The 15,310-nt window shown below is 44.1% G+C and overlaps 1 protein-coding gene across 2 annotated transcripts; it reads left to right on the top strand.

The window, feature by feature from the left end:
* The first annotated feature begins 1,967 nt into the window (after positions 1-1,967).
* Positions 1,968-11,593, top strand: GATD1 (glutamine amidotransferase class 1 domain containing 1). Of its 2 annotated transcripts, none has more exons than XM_076343658.1 (8): positions 1,968-2,061; positions 2,971-3,047; positions 3,418-3,523; positions 4,066-4,173; positions 4,803-4,897; positions 6,101-6,194; positions 8,103-8,214; positions 8,746-11,593. In XM_076343658.1, the coding sequence occupies exons 1-8, from the start codon at positions 2,004-2,006 to the stop codon at positions 8,750-8,752; spliced, it is 657 nt and encodes a 218-aa protein (XP_076199773.1). In that variant the 5' UTR covers positions 1,968-2,003; the 3' UTR covers positions 8,753-11,593. The 2 variants fall into 2 exon arrangements, with proteins under 2 accessions (XP_076199773.1, XP_076199771.1); XM_076343656.1 differs by having other exon boundaries at positions 8,743-11,593.
* The last annotated feature ends 3,717 nt before the right edge of the window (positions 11,594-15,310 follow it).

Below are 15,310 nucleotides of genomic sequence, written 5' to 3'. Positions count from 1 at the left end.
GGCACCTACGGAGCAGTGGAGGACCAAGTATTAAGACATCGCTGTATAATTTAATCTGGGGTGCTCTCACATGCATTTTTTCCTATGTCTTCACCTTAAATCATTGTCAAGTCCTCTAATGCTTTGTATTTTGGGCAGTCTAGGGTGGATGGGAAGAGCTAACGGAGCAGGATTTGAGACAGCAGTTTGCTTTTTGCTCTTGGCTACAGTAAACCCCACTGGATTCACAAGCAAGGAATAAGGAACATTAATGCGATGCTCCATGCCATAAAGGCATAAAGGCTGCTGGAGTGGCACTAAGTCCCCTGCCTGGCAGCTAAACTGAATAGTGAAAGATATGCTTTGCATTTGTTTTTTTTTTTTTTAAATCAGTTTCTGGTAGCTAAGCTGGAGCAAAAAGAGAGGAACGTCCAGGTATCTCCGCAGTTAACCAGCCGACGGTTTCAGGACACACTTTTGGAGAGAAAAGGAGACTGACGGACAGGTGATTGAAGAAACCGACAAGCAGACGGCCTGATGGCATAAGCTACATTTCCTTTAGGAAGCCAGGCCTTTCAAATAAATAAAATTAGGTCCTTTCAAATAAATAAACAAAAATAATGGCAGAATTGTACTGTCTTCATTTTATATCTATCATTTTATAATGGCATTTTCTCTTTGTAATACACTAGCGACCATCAAGAGATAAACCTATTCAATTAACACAGAGATGAAAAATGCAAATTCAGAAACTGAACAAGGTTTACAAAAATTACTTTTCCTCCAGTGAGCCGCAGAGCCGAAAGCAATGACACCTGCAATAAATGAACTTTTTCTTGAAGAATAATGACTCATTAAAGATTATGAGCATCCGCAATGAAGGCAATCTGGACCAGATATGAGGGATGGGAAGGACAGTTTCAGGAAGGTTTGGATGGCTTTATTTAGTTTGCAATTCTGATGCTCATTCCAGTGGCTCCGGGAAATCAGCCGGTTCTTCATCCATGTATTTCACCCTTCATTCTTTTTCAGCAAACCACTCTGACAGATCCGTATGCATCTCGTACCATCCCATGTAACGTCATTAGTTCTGGCTTCTTCAGGGATGTGAAAGAGCAGAATGTACGCCTGTCCCTCCACAACATCCCTGAGGTTGTTCATCCCGAGGGCGAGAGGTATCAAGAGCAAAACCTGAGAGACACCTTAAAATAACTTAAAAACAGCTTGAGCCAGTAACTTAAAAACAGCTTGGGCTTATCAAAGGAGTTTTGTTCCTCCTAATCTCGTGTCAGAAACACATCTTGGCACAATAAACCGTGATCCGTGGTGGCTTGGGCTTTGTGGGAAGGCTTCTGGTGTTCAGTCGGCTGAGGAGGGACTTTGCACAGTTAGAGCAAAGAGGTTTGAAACCCAGCACTGCAGCTGGATGTGGCCTCTCAGCTGGGCGTTGAAAATTAGCTGACATTTTGACATTAATGCCTGCTTTTTCATTTCCAATCCACAGCACGGTGTCACTGACTTCTCCTCCTCTGAGGTGGGGTGGTCCCTATAATAAGCCTTCAGTGTTTCAGTCCTACTGGGTATCAGTATCAATTTGATGAGGAAAAAAAAAATATTAAAAAAATCAAAACCCAATATAAAACTTGACGAGGAAAACAGCCGTACTGCCAGTGCAGAGCTCGAGGAGAGCCGCTAAGGACACCAACGCGCTATGAAGGGGAAATAAAGCACGGCGGCCGCTGCACGGTAGCGGGGGAGAGGCGGGTGGGACGCGCTGCCAGGTGAGCCTCGTGATCCGCCGTGGTGCCCCCCGAGGGGTTAAAAGGCACCGCGGCCCTACAGGCCCCTCACGACCGGTCCGTCGCCGCTGCCTCCCGCCGCGCTCCCCCTCAGGCGCCGCCGCGCGCTTCGCCTAACGGCCGCCGGCGGCGCGCGCGTCCCCCGTTCTCCCCGCACTGCGCATGCGCGGCCGCATGAGGAGACGGCCGCCGCCGCCGCCGCCGGGCCCCGCCGCGCCCCGCGCCATGTCGGACCGGCTCGGCAAGCCCACCTGCCTCATCGTCGCCAGCGCCGCCGCTGCGGGTGAGACGCTCTCGGGGGGAAACCCCTGCCCCGCCGGGCCCCGCTCCTCCCTTCGCCGTGCCGGCCTCGCCCGGCCGTGCGGTCTCCTCCGGCCTGCGGGTCTCCCGCGGCCCCCCCCGCCCCGGGGTGCAGCGGTCGCGCTGTGTGGCCGGTCCCCTGCGTGCGGGGCCCTTTGCACGCTCATCGGTGGTGCACCCCGCGCTTTGCACGCGTGGCCGTGCTGTGCTCGTGTCGCCCTGCGCCGTGCACGGGTGTCCCCATCTTCAGGCACCGTCCTGTCACGCGTGTTGCCTGCACCGCAGCTTGCACAGCTGTGCCGTGCATTTGCAGGAGTGCATCTTAGCTCTGTGCGTGTATGTCACTGCAGCTGAGCTGTGCAGTCACGCACGCATGCATTTTGCTCAGCTTTGCTCTGCGCGGGTACGTACACATGCTGCTCCTGTTTGTGCACCTGTGTTGTGCACAGATGTGCTCGCTTTCCAGAAACGCTCATCTGCGATGCACACGTGCCTGTGTGTCCCTCTCTGCGCAGCTGTGCTGTTGAATACCCGCTGGTTTTCCCCTCTGAGCGTACCTGCTTCTGAGGACCGCATGCAGCTGAGCTGCGCTTGCATGTATACCTGGAGGATGCCAAATTCCCTTCACTTCTGCCTTCCTTCCCTCTGCCCTCCTGTAACCCCCCAACCCGGACAAACGGAATACCTTCATCATGTATTTCTCAGTACATAGCTCACCTATAATGAAGGCTGTGCATTTCTTACATCTTAAAATAACCCTCTGAAATTATTGAGTGCTTTTAAGATGAGCAAAAAAACTGAGCTTGTGTGCTTTGCTAGATAAAACAAGCTAGTGTGGCTGGGATTAAAATATAACTGTTGTTTCCCTAAATTGTTGGACTCTGTTTTTCAGGTGTGTCAGCCCAGTCCTTCCTTCACTGCTTTACACTGACTAGCTCTGCTTTTAATCTGCAAGTTGCGACTCCTGGGGTAAGTAAAAATGGGCAGTTACTGTGATCTCAGTCTGAAACCAATTGATATCTCAATTGACAAGAGAGAATTATACTAAACTCTTTTTGAGAGGCGTTTTATTTGCTTTACAGATTAAGGGACTTTTTTTTTAATTCTGTTTTCTTAATATTGAACTGAATGCATGCTTCCTATAGTATGGTTCTAAATGTCCCTCCCACAAAGAGTGGAGGGAGAACCATTAGAAGAACTGCTTCAGTGGGAAAAATGGAAAACTTCGGGTTTTTGAGAGCCAAAGTCTCTCAAAATTCCATATGGTTATCCTTCAAGAAACGTAGCGGATGTCTGTGCAGTGATCCTAACCACAGTCTTTGAACCGTGTTTTCCCTAGGGGAAGTCCATTGATTTTGTGGATGTGAACGAGAGCAACATGCGCTGGATACAGGACTTTCGTATGAAATCCTACGCGAACCCTGCCAAGTTGGAGTCGATTGATGGTAATGGCTTTACTGTTGCCCAGTGTGTCATCTCCATTTATCAGGGAAACAGATGCTTCTTAGTGGTAGGTCTTTAGGGAAGAACGACACATAGGCATAAAGGTGAACGAAAAGGCATAAAACTTGTGTTTTAAGAGAAAGTCTTGGCAACTACAGTTGCTATTTTCTTATTTATCTTGGATTGGTAATTCTCATTATATATATACACAATATATATTCTCTCATATATATATATACACACACTACATATTGTTATTTTTTTAAATAAATATTTTGCTAAAGTAGAAGCTAGCAGACATAGTGGTTCTAAGCTTTGCCTGGGTAAGAATGTCTCATTAAAAATGTATGTTCTTTGTCCTGAAAAGGACCTTTTTCTCTACTCCACATAGATCTGTTAGTTTCTTTAGTTCATTCAGTTTATACAGTTTTTGACTGATTGATGTGGTATTATCTTAATTTTGTCAAATCTGAAATGAGTTTATGATCAGGCTTTCTTGTATGTTTCTTGTATTACAATTAGTTTATCCTTTCCTCCTTACTAGGTGCTCGATACCACGCGTTGCTCATTCCAAACTGTCCTGGGGCTATGACTGACCTTGCAAACAGTGGGTACCTGGCTAAGATACTGCAGCACTTCAGCACTGAGAACAGTAGGTGAACACCATTAGATATTTTGTTAAATAAAATAGTACTACTGTACTGTTCATGTATGACTGTTACCTTCCAATGACTTAAATGTTTACATAGTTGAAGAGCATTCAGAACTGGAAAGAGCTGCTTTAGAGAAATGTATCTTCTCTTAAAAAGTATGCACTTTAGGTAAACGTATATAAAAAAAAATTCAGTAGCTTTTCAACGCTTGTGTCAGAAGAGGGTTCTCTGCCTTACAGTGATACAGAAATGGCTCTTTCCAAGTCAGTAGGATTCAAGGTTCAGAGCTGAATGTGGAATGTACCAGGATCATGATTAAGGCTGTAGTTAATCAAGACTTGTGCGTGCTTCTCATTTAATGTTGGAGTATGTGTTTTTCTCTTTGACTGGTGCTGTCTCTGGACTTGGAGTTAACAGCTAGTAACTCTTTGGCAAGACTGGGGCAATTCTTATCGTAGTGTGCGGGGGAAAAACCTGACAGCCTGAGAGAGTATAAACAGTGCAGTGTTATTTTATTGCAGGAAGGCAACATGCTGTAACATGAAGAATCTCCGTAACACTCATCTGTGTTTTGACTATTTGAAGATGCTCACAACTGCTCAAATATGCTTTGACTTTTTTTCTCTAGAGCCTATCTGTGCGGTTGGACACGGAGTTGCAGCTTTGTGTTGTGCCACCAATGAGGACAAATCCTGGGTATTTCAGGGATACAGCCTGACAGGGGTAGGTTGAGCTTTCACCTGACTTTTGCTGTTTGGGGGCTTTTTTGCTGTGCGGGGACCTGTGATTTCAGGTGCTGGTGTTTCTGGTCTTATCCTAGAACTTCCTACAAATAAAAATCATCAGTTTGGTACCCTTGGTTTATGTGCAAGATATGGAGAGTTGTCATTGGCAAGGGGGCCCAACACAGAGTGCATGAAGGGATTGTCTCACTTCGGCTGTTGTGTGGAGAGTGTTTTCCTTCCCGTTGTTCTGTATACTTTAAACTGAATCAGTAAAATGCTGGGAATGACTGCTGCAGCTCTTCGGAGTCATAGCTGAGGGTTTTTAAGAATTACTGTTTTGGTTTCATGAATGCTGGAGGTAAGTTATATTTCTCAAGGTGCTCTTTCCTTTTAAAAGGTAGAGGAAGCTTTAGGAAAAAGGCTGTTAGTACAAACCGGCTTGTAATTCAAAAAGTGGGCAGACGCTGTTGACATTTTTTTAATGTATAGTCATATCTCTGACCTCACAGACCATTTCTATGGCAGTTGTACCTGTGCGCCAAGAAGATGCAAACCTCTATAGTACAACTTCTAGACTTGAAAATTTACATGCAAAGTTAAGAAATTAAGTTCATGAGACTCACAAAAGCTATCAATGTCCTGTTGTGCTTGTATTTGGCATTACAATCCGTGATAAAATATTTTAAATAAGGCATGATGTGGCCTAGCTGTAGCTGCTATAGAAACCATAAAATTCAATTTCCCCCTGTGCATATAAAACCTGAACTAAGTACTCTTAATTTTTCTCCCTTCACTTAAGCTGCTTCCCATATTCATTCCAAAGTAGAGTACTGTTATTTGGACTCTGCAAGTGGCACAGCTTTTGTCTCCAAATGTTTGTGTCCAACAGCCAAGAAGGTCTCACTTCCATGAAGTTAACTGCGCGCACACTGTTCGGTGTCCAGTTGATGTGCAGAAATCGCTTGGTGTCATTCTTTCTTTGTCTCACTTAAGAATTTTCAGTTTGCTCCCTACAGAAGGGAAAATCCGTAGAAGCTGCTTGTGGTCATTTGGTTTTGTGCTTCATTTTTGTTTCGCTTCCTGTAGTTGGAGAATCGTAGGGGGAACAGAAAAATAAGTTGCAGGGGGAAGTACGTGTTGGTTTTGCTTGGCTTTTTTAATAAAAAGCAAGACAGACTTATTTCCTTTTGATCTTTTTCAGCCCTCTGTGTATGAACTAGTAAGGCAGCCTAATTTTGCCAGTCTGTCCATTATTGTGGAAGATTTCGTGAAAGACTCTGGAGCTACGTTTAGTGGTATGTCATTCTCTTGTTGTCCAGGACTTCATGTCATGGCTGCGTTTTGGAAATGAATGTTTGTGTGCCAATTTTACACAGCTGAAGAGGACTCTGACAGGAGATCTCATCCTGCATTCCCATTTCGTGGATGTAAACAAACACTCATTTCTAATCCACTAGGGTGTTTTAAGAATAAATGCCACAAAATACCGTGTGTGGGGAAGTAGGGCAGCACAGTACAGCGCACTGATCTCTGGTTGTCCACGCATACTCTTCTACCCCATGGTAAACATGAGGTCGCTTGTCCTGCTGTGAAGGAGGAACATGTACTGCAGGGAGGGGTGTGTGCAGGAGAGTTGCCATCTATCTGCAGATGCACGGCCCATACGTGCAGGGTAATGTCTGTACGTAGGTAGTGTGCTTCAGCCGCTTCCTTGCTGCATGGCAGGGAACGTGTGCTCTGCCGCGAGAGGTTAAGTTCTGGATTTTGGGGTTGTCTTTTATTCAAGTAAATGCTTCATTGTTTAAAGCTGGAGGCACTATACTGAATGTTCTTGGTTGCTCTGATTAGTTGTCTCTTACCATCGAGTATTTTACTTGTAGCTAGATCTGTTTTTGTAGTATTTTCTTGTTTTGTTACTAGTAATTTCATTATTATTAGTCAAAATGTAGAAGTTTGACTTTTGAACTGCAAAATCTGAAGTTCTGCCCTGTGTGAGAAACTAAATCCACTAAAGCACAAAACTGTCACTTTTTTCCTAGATTATTTCTGGATGTGCAGGGAAAAGTGTCATTTTCCTTTATGTGCTGCTTTCTTGCAATACTGAAGAGCTACAGGGAGAATTAAATAATAAGCTATAAATGGCTCTATTCAGTTGCAGCTGTCATTCAGTGCTATTTTGTTAGGTAATTTTTTAGAATCTGTCCTTAAAGAGAACAATGAGATGCCTGTGGTATTTAAGTCATCCTTTATTTAACAGAATAGTGCCACCCATTGAACTGATACAATTTGCAGTTGCCAGATTAGAGACGGCACACATGGCACGGACGGGAAACAGAACCAGGCTCCTAATGCCATGCATCTATTTTTCACTAAGAAGAAATGCCACTGTCTTACCAAATTGCTGTATATTCTTTGCTTAATCCTCTTCCATCTGTGCCGCTGTCAGCCTGTTTGTGTGTTTAAATGGTACCTTTATGCTTTTCGAATGAGCTGCTGCCTCCACCTTCTGCATAATGGGTTCAGTACTGACGGTTTAAAAGCTGGTGTCTGTGGTACCTGTTATGTCACGTACGCTTGGTTGCGGTGGTACTGACAAATCAAGCAAGAAGAAAAGCATGTGGGGTTTGAAGGCACTTAGCTTGCATTTAGACAGCCAGTGGCTGGGAGAGGAGAAGAAAGTAAGAGTTGTTCATTACTGACAAAATAATGGTTCTATCTGGGATGAGGTGACTTAAAAATACTGGTTGGAGTACTGGACAACTGCTGGCAGATATTAACACGTCAGGCTATTATAACTGGCCAGAAAAGAAGTATTTTCCTGCAGGCTCTTTGTAGCATGGTGATTACAATTTTGATGTCTTACATAAGAAGAGCTTATATTGTATTGCAGGGTAATTACAGCTCTAAAATATATACTTTGAGGTTTTTATTATGAAAATCTCTTGATATATGCACTTACCTACCTGATGTTAATTGAATCAAGGGACCAGTCCTGCTGTCCTTTCAGAGAAGGATTTTCTAGTGAAATTGTTTCAGGATTGGGGGCTCAAGATTGTCCCTGTCTGTGGGGGTTATAGATCAGCATGTCAGTCACCCAGCAAATCTGTCTGGTCAAAACAGAGTTAGTTCTATCAGAGCTGTGATACTGAAACGGAATTAGTGTCCACTAACACAATGCTTGCTGCTTTTTCTCCTTTATTTAGCCAGCAATCCTGATGCTGTACATGTCGTGCTGGACAGGCACCTGGTGACAGGACAGAATGAGAATTCCACTCTTCCTGCGGTCCAGAATCTTCTTATTCTTTGCAATGTCAGGTGAGGCAATATGGGAGGTAAGAATGAGGAACAGACAGTGGTGAGCATCTTTCAGTTTCAGGAATATTGTCCCCCAAAAGAATTTTTTTGCCTAGGTTAACTGCTGAAGTGCGTGTCGCCTTTGATCTAGCTATTCAGTTGGCTATGTCTTTTGGTAAAAAGCATTTGTGATTAAAAAAAAAAGAGGTAAAATGGGTTGGGAAATGCACCGCTATCTATCAGAACTGGTAAAGTAAAATGCAGAATAGGCTTCACTAAGCATTTCTGTTAAGAGAAACATCTCTTGTGCGTTGTTCTTTGTGCTTTGGCAAATTAGCATTTAGTCAGCTATGTTTTATGATTCTGGGAATGAACAGATTTAATTTCTTCGGTAATGGCCTGGCTGTTTGACTGTCTGTCATCTTGTCAGATAGAAGAACACATAAATAACCACAAAAAATGTTCTTTTGTTCAGGTGAATGTGTGTTAGAAGTCCTTTCCTGGCTGTGGACTAACAGGTTGTGTCATGTTTGGATGTGTTTCATTCAGCAGGAAATGAAGGAGCAGGTCTCTTTGCAAATAGGATGGATGAAGAGCCAGCAGGCTAAGGATTTTCTTGTCTGTTAACTGGATAAAACATGCCTCTAAATTTCTGTCCTGGACTATGAAGTGACTGTGACAGTCAAGTGGCAATGTCAGGTTTTGCGTATATAGAATGGATGAAAGTTGTGAATAAGAAAACTTTGAAGTGCATCACACTTCAGAAGCAACTATGAAAACCACCTTGCATTTTTGTTGCTACATCTTTTTTCACTGCTTCTTTCTAGACTCTTAATTTACAGATGTGGGGAACTGTCTTTTTAAAAAAAAAGTTGATGCTCTGAATACAAATTGCTGAAGCTGAAGGTCTTGCTCTAGGTTGACGTTATTCTGATTGTTAGTAACTCTGCCCCAAAGAGCCCTTGGAACTCTGTGAACCATCTGGTGTTTGTTTCAAATATCAAAATCTACACCTAGAGCTCCATCGAAATGCAATTTCAGATGCATTCTCACCTTTCTTTTGGTAGGTCACAAAGTTAACTGTCCGAACTCTGAATGTGTCTGGGACACTTGGATATACTTGGAATAGGATGGAAAATGCTTAGCTAAACTCTGAATAAAGCAGAACCAGTTGTTTGAAGGCTGAGCAGCATAATGTGCCCTTGTTTTCTTCCTTGCCTATTCACATTATTGGACTTCTGTTTAAAAAGTTTGCTCAGCTGTTTTTAAATGGTCTTCTATGTGGTTATCTGTTCTCCTTTGGTGCTTATGTTACGACTTCTGTTTGAAATGTTTGAAATATTTCTCTCTGGCAAGTACATTGTGGTTGTCTCTTGCTGGAATTTCATGGACAAAGAAAGAAAAAATGTAGGCAGCTAATGCGGATCACGTCTTCTGAGGAACCAACTGTAAGATGAAATCTGGCCTTCTCTTTCCTTTTCCTGGTCAAACTGAGAAGCAGGCCAGTGAAGTTTATCGCATCCCAGGCACCTGAGCAGCGATATTTCTCCTGAGTTTGTTTTCCAGCACTTGACTTGAAATGTCATGCCTTAAAATGGCATGTATTCTCCTCTCCCTGGTTGTAAGAATACAGCATGCTCAAACTGCTCAGCGGCCCAATTTTAAATACTTTTCTTACCCAATTATGCATAACAAGACTGTGACAAAAAAACAGCAGCTAGGTTTTGGGGGGTGGGGTGGGCATTAGCATAGATGAGAAATGTTGCTTCTTACTGCCTTGTGCCTGTTGACCTTTATCAGTGTCTTAGCTTTTGTGGTATGGTTAGTGTTGTCTCTGCTTCACCACCATGCATGCTACTCTTTAGCTTAAAGTTAATTTGAATGTAAAGATATGTGTTTATGATCCGTCTAGTGATGTGGGTTAGAAATCATGTATAACTGGTGAGAAATCAGCTAGAGGCAGTATCAGGAGTCCTCAAAACATGCCAGCTCTTGACATACTCATTTAGCATGTGTTCTGCAGTGTCATGCTTTTCCCCTCTACCTGGCTTGAGCGTAGCAATTTGAACGCTGCAGGGAGATTGAGCTTTTGGCAATGCTTGCAGATGCTTGGTGTTTCACTGTCTGTGATCGGTTGCTTATAGAAGATTCTGGCATTTAAACCACACGACAGGCCCTTTTGTCCCAAAGCCAGAAACTGCTTCTCAAACAAATGGAAAACTTCAAATTCTGGATTTTCAACTCGCACAAATCCTGATTGTTTCAGTGTTGCGCTCTGGAGTGCTTGCTGCTTTGGTCCTAGGGATGTTATCAGCCAGGCTTATTTCCTTAGAAATCTGTCTGTTCCTGGTAACATTGAGCTGCTGATTTTTTTTATTTAGGGAACCACACAGATGAAGAGTGTTACATCTTGTCTGGGCTTAAGGCATGGGAGCATATTCTGTATTTTCCTCTGATGTTCTTATGGGCAGACATTGAAGTATCTGCTAGAAGCTTCCCAGTGCCTCTGCAATACATGGAGCAGAAACATTTGTGGGATGAATCCAAAGGGAAAAGGGGCTTTCTCAGATGATTTATCCCTAGGATAATCTTTACAGCAGTTGGCTCACAGCTGTAGAGAAACATTCCTGTATTGCACCCCCACAAAGGATGTCTCCACCAGCAAGAAGACAACATTTATCACTGTGCATCCCAGCACCACACTCACCACTAAAGCTGTGTAGTTGGTCCCTGCAGGGAAGAAAGGAAAGGTAGAGAACATCTTTAAGGTAATAGGAGCCTTTACTGGCAGTTTTACACATAAGTTGTGAAGAGAGATGCTCAAAACACTTAAACGCAAAACATTTGCAAACTTAGAGTGAGCCCCAAGACCTGCTTGTGGGTGTGATATCAATTTTGATACTTCTTACTTTTTAATTCAATTTAAGTTTTGGCTGTAACAATAACGAAAAGGTCTTCTTTCTAGTTTGACTAACCTGATGTTTACAGGGCAAAAGAGAATGAGTGACATGAAAGGCGATGAGGAATGGCCATATCCCCAACAGCCTGGGCTTTGATCATGAGTTCTCTGTGCTACCATACCTCTCCTATAGCTTGATACTGTAGCTGCAGCCAGTGGAGGTAGCTTAGATCCTCTGAATCCAGAGAAGGTGTCAGAGACAACTTGGGCAGACTCAGCTTTTCTGATGAGAGGAAGTGTTGTCTCTTCAGAACACTTAACAAAGCATTTGCTTGTTTTAAGGGATCCCTTACAGGATGTTTGAACTCGGTCCTTGTTACCATCTGCAGCTAATGATTGATAGTCATACTAGCATTCCATTAGTGTATTAATGTTTAAATAAGATTCTTTTCCTGGAACTTCCACAGTATAATCTTTAAAAAAATAAAAAATTGAACCTTCTGCTTTATTCATCTTAGGTACTGTGTGGTAAGCTCTGCCATTTAATTCTGGGTATCAGAGTGCTTTTCTGTTTAAACTGATTTCTGTTCCATTGCTGATGGAACAGCCCTTTTGGCTTTGTACAGGATTGATTGTCCACTTTCCTTAGCGTGGACTACTGTCAGCTTTGAGCTCCCTTGTAGGCTGTTGCACAGTTAACTGAGAATCACTGGGCTTTGCTTGTGTGCTTGCCCTAAACAACAGCAGTGAGCCAAGCGGGGTAATCCTGGTAGGACTGAGTCCCACAGCTCTCTAAGAAATGGCCTGGCTGCTGCACCTGTCACACCGCTGTCCCAGAAGGCTACACCAAGTGTATTGTGTCCTCTGTAGTGCTAGAGTGTTCTCTACAGGAAAGTGTTTAATACTAGCAAGAGATAAAAGGAGCCTTTTGTCAAATGCAGACTTCTAGGTCTGTAGGGCATTTCATTTCAGCTCGAGGGTTGGTGTGTTCCCTCAGTTTCCCTGTCTGGGATCTCCCTGTTGTCCCCTAGGATGCAGAAGACAGTGTTAAATGCTGACCTGTCATCCTGCTGGGACTAGGCAGCCGGGAACACTGGGGCACTACTTTCTCATCTAATGCCAATGCATCAAAACAAGTATCAGAATAAATGGAAATGACTCTTTGATCCTGATTTGCTTTAAAATTTCAAATGGTACCTATTAGATACTGTCTAGCTCGTTTAGTGTAGTCTGTAATAGCCTATGATGGCTGCACTTGATAGCCCTTATAAACGAATCTTTAAGGACTAATTTGAAAGTGAAATTCTATGTTGGGAGGCTGAAAATAAATTAATGTACTTACTATGTCAGTTTTGTGGACCCTAGTGGCTGTTTTCCCAACAGCTCTGCTATCCTGTACCTCTTCTCTTGCCACCCTTGTTTTAAGAATACAGGAAGTACTGAGAGCAACTGTTGGGAGCGGTGGCATATCTCCCTTAGCACGTTGCATTGTGGAATGCAAGAGGAAGCTGAAAGAGGAAGGAAAAGCTTCCCCCTCTGCCAAGCTTTGCGTGTTTACATAGAGCTGCATCTTGAAATTAAGAGAGCTGCCACCACGAGGGAAGGTTGATAACTTTGCATTTGTGCTCATCAGTTAGTTGCTGCTCTGTGAATCTTGGAAAGGAGGAGGTGCTGTGGGATGTTGCAGCCTCCCCACAAGGTGGTGGTACTGCTCCAGACAGAGCTTTGCGTCCCTCCTCAGACACCAGCGAGCTCCATCCCCAGGCACCAAGTGTGAAGATGTTACTTCCCTCTGGCGAATTCCTGAGGAAGGGCCTGCTACTTCTGTGTACCTGTGCCGGGCAGGTGGGCTGCAGCTGAGAGAGGAAAAAACCTGGGACACCACCCAGGGCTGCAGTAGCACAAAATGCATATTGGCACAGGGTTATATACATTAAGCTGCGCTGTAAGCAACAAGCTATTCCCATGGCTTCCCGGTAATCTGTGACCATAGGGTCTGCTTTCCCATGCTCCTCTTTTCTTAGGAGGATGAGGGCAGCATAGTTAGAAATCTTGTCATGAAAGCCTCAGTCCTTTGTCATCTCCTAAAACATGTGCTAATGCTACCCTGCATACGCTTTCCTTAGAAATTATCCCTCCTCAGCATCACCTGTTACTAAACCCTCTTTCTCCCCGAAGGTCTCCACTTTGCAGTTTTTCTTTGTGTAAAACCAAGGGCCAACCCTGAATTGTAGCAGATTCTTTTAAGTTGTTCATGTCTAATCTTGAACAACTGAGTAAAATTTAAATAGGTGTGCTGCCACTGAAGGAGAGTTTGAGCCTGTGGAGTTGCTCTGGTCTCTTGATCTCCTAGATCAAACACCAGCGATACAAACTGGAGTTGTGTATCCCGGGGAATAAGAGACAGGACTTGTGCTGTAGAGGTGAAGCTGAATTCCTAGCTTAGGCACAACGTCCCTAGCCAGTAGTGCAGTGTAACACCAGACTGAGTATCAGACTACATCTGAGTGGTGTGGACTGTAGCAAGATAAGAGTCCCCTCTGCTTTCTAGAAATGCTACATTTCCTTAGACAAAACTGTGCCTGGAGGGTGCTGTGATTGTGTGGATTTCACAGGACAAATGGGAGTCCCCTTTGCAAATACTCATACTTTGCATGATCCAAATACATCTGAGCTCAGACTGTAACTTAGATCCCAGCGGTAAAGCAAAAACAAAAAACCAAAGGTCAGATTGTAAGCTTCCTTCAAGTATGCTGAAATCAAAATTGAGCAGCAGGGCCCACGGTGGCCTCTAACAATCCTCACCCTGACAGCATAGTGGCCGTTAAACACACAGAAGCCTGACAGGGCCTCCTGCAGTTGCTGTTTTCCCAGGAGATGTTCACAGATGCTGGGCAGATATCCTCTGTGAGGCCCCATGTGTGCAACCCTGAGGGACTCGGGACCTGCAAGTCCCTTATCCTGCAGAAAGGCAAGAAAAGAGTGTTGGATGCTGAGGGTCATGGTGTGCTCACATCAGAGCTGGGCTCCTGCATGGACCACAAAAGCAAACCAGCTCTGCCATTGGGTTAGTCATGAATTGCTTGCCCTTTCTTTGCATTCTGGATGGTGGAAGGGTTTTACTTACTTTTCTAGCAGAAGAAATTTTCTCTTCAAATATAAATGCTGGGTCATACAATTTCTGTATAAAGTTTCCAAGACTTCCAGGCTAAAGCCATGAAGCCCAGCAGCCCTGTAGAGAGCAGCTAGAAAAGATGGAGCCTGACCCTGCCTCACCCTGGGGTGGGAAACACCATCAAACTTAAACCTGATCATTGCTACTGATGATGTTTGAAAGCACAAAAGAGACAGAAGGAGACCGAGCAGCAGTTGCCAGTCGGATGAAGGGTTGACAGCAGGGCTAATGCACATATAATAGCAGTTACGGGCTGTTAGGCGTGTGGATGTTTGGGGAGACTCCTATTGCCTTTTGAAGACATTTGGTGCTGATCCTGCATTTTATGATAGCTGTTTCGTGGTATTATTGCAGCTTAGGGCCTGACACTGTGCAGGTGGTGAGTGGTGCATGATTAGTCCCTTTCCAGGCTTAGTCCAAGCATACTGTTGGAGCTGGTTTGGTCACCTTTCTCTTGTGTTGGCAGAAACCACTGTAAAAGAAAACTCTTCATATGGCAGGAGGCTGATCCTTTCCCCGTTGTCTGGGGCTGGGCTGAGAAATGCAGGTCTTCTGATCCCAAAAAAGCAGTCCTCCACTGGCTTTTCCACTGGAAAGCAAATCACAAAGGGTGTTTTCTTAGGGCTGTTTCCTTTGCTCTGTGGAGATCTTCCTCAACAGCTGCTGGCCATGGTTGGAGGCAGGATGCTATGCTAAATGGATCTACAGTCTGACTGGTTTGGCTGTTCTTAAGAAGGAGCGAGAGAGATGCTTATCGCTTAGGCTATATTGAAGCCTGAGCTGTTGTTCATAGTTATTTATAACAAGGAGATTTTCAGCTATTTTAATAAGTAACTTTCCCAGGCTCCTGTAGTTGACCTAGCAGAGGCTGATTCCCCCCCTCTCCCCCCCCCCAGCCATGGCACTATTTTCTTATATAAAAGCAGACTTTTGTCATTTTCTTGCTTATACGTAAATTGTGTGACATAACAACTGAATGTCCTTGGGGATACATTTACCTGTTAAAGTGAACTGCAGAGGAACAGAGCTCAGAGCCTTCCTCC

The sequence above is a fragment of the Aptenodytes patagonicus genome, chromosome 7 (assembly GCF_965638725.1).
Source record: "Aptenodytes patagonicus chromosome 7, bAptPat1.pri.cur, whole genome shotgun sequence".
Taxonomy (NCBI): Eukaryota; Metazoa; Chordata; class Aves; order Sphenisciformes; family Spheniscidae; genus Aptenodytes; species Aptenodytes patagonicus.
The sequence above is the reverse complement of the archived record's forward strand: the minus strand, read 5'-3'. Positions and strand labels throughout refer to the sequence as shown.

Excerpts from the sequence above, each read along its gene's own strand:
- GATD1 (XM_076343656.1), top strand. The coding sequence starts at position 2,004 with ATGTCGGACCGGCTCGGCAAGCCCACCTGCCTCATCGTCGCCAGCGCC. Across the intron at positions 3,048-3,417 it reads TGCAAGTTGCGACTCCTGGG|GGGAAGTCCATTGATTTTGT; the intron begins GTAAGTAAAAAT and ends TGTTTTCCCTAG. Across the intron at positions 4,174-4,802 it reads GCACTTCAGCACTGAGAACA|AGCCTATCTGTGCGGTTGGA; the intron begins GTAGGTGAACAC and ends TTTTTTCTCTAG.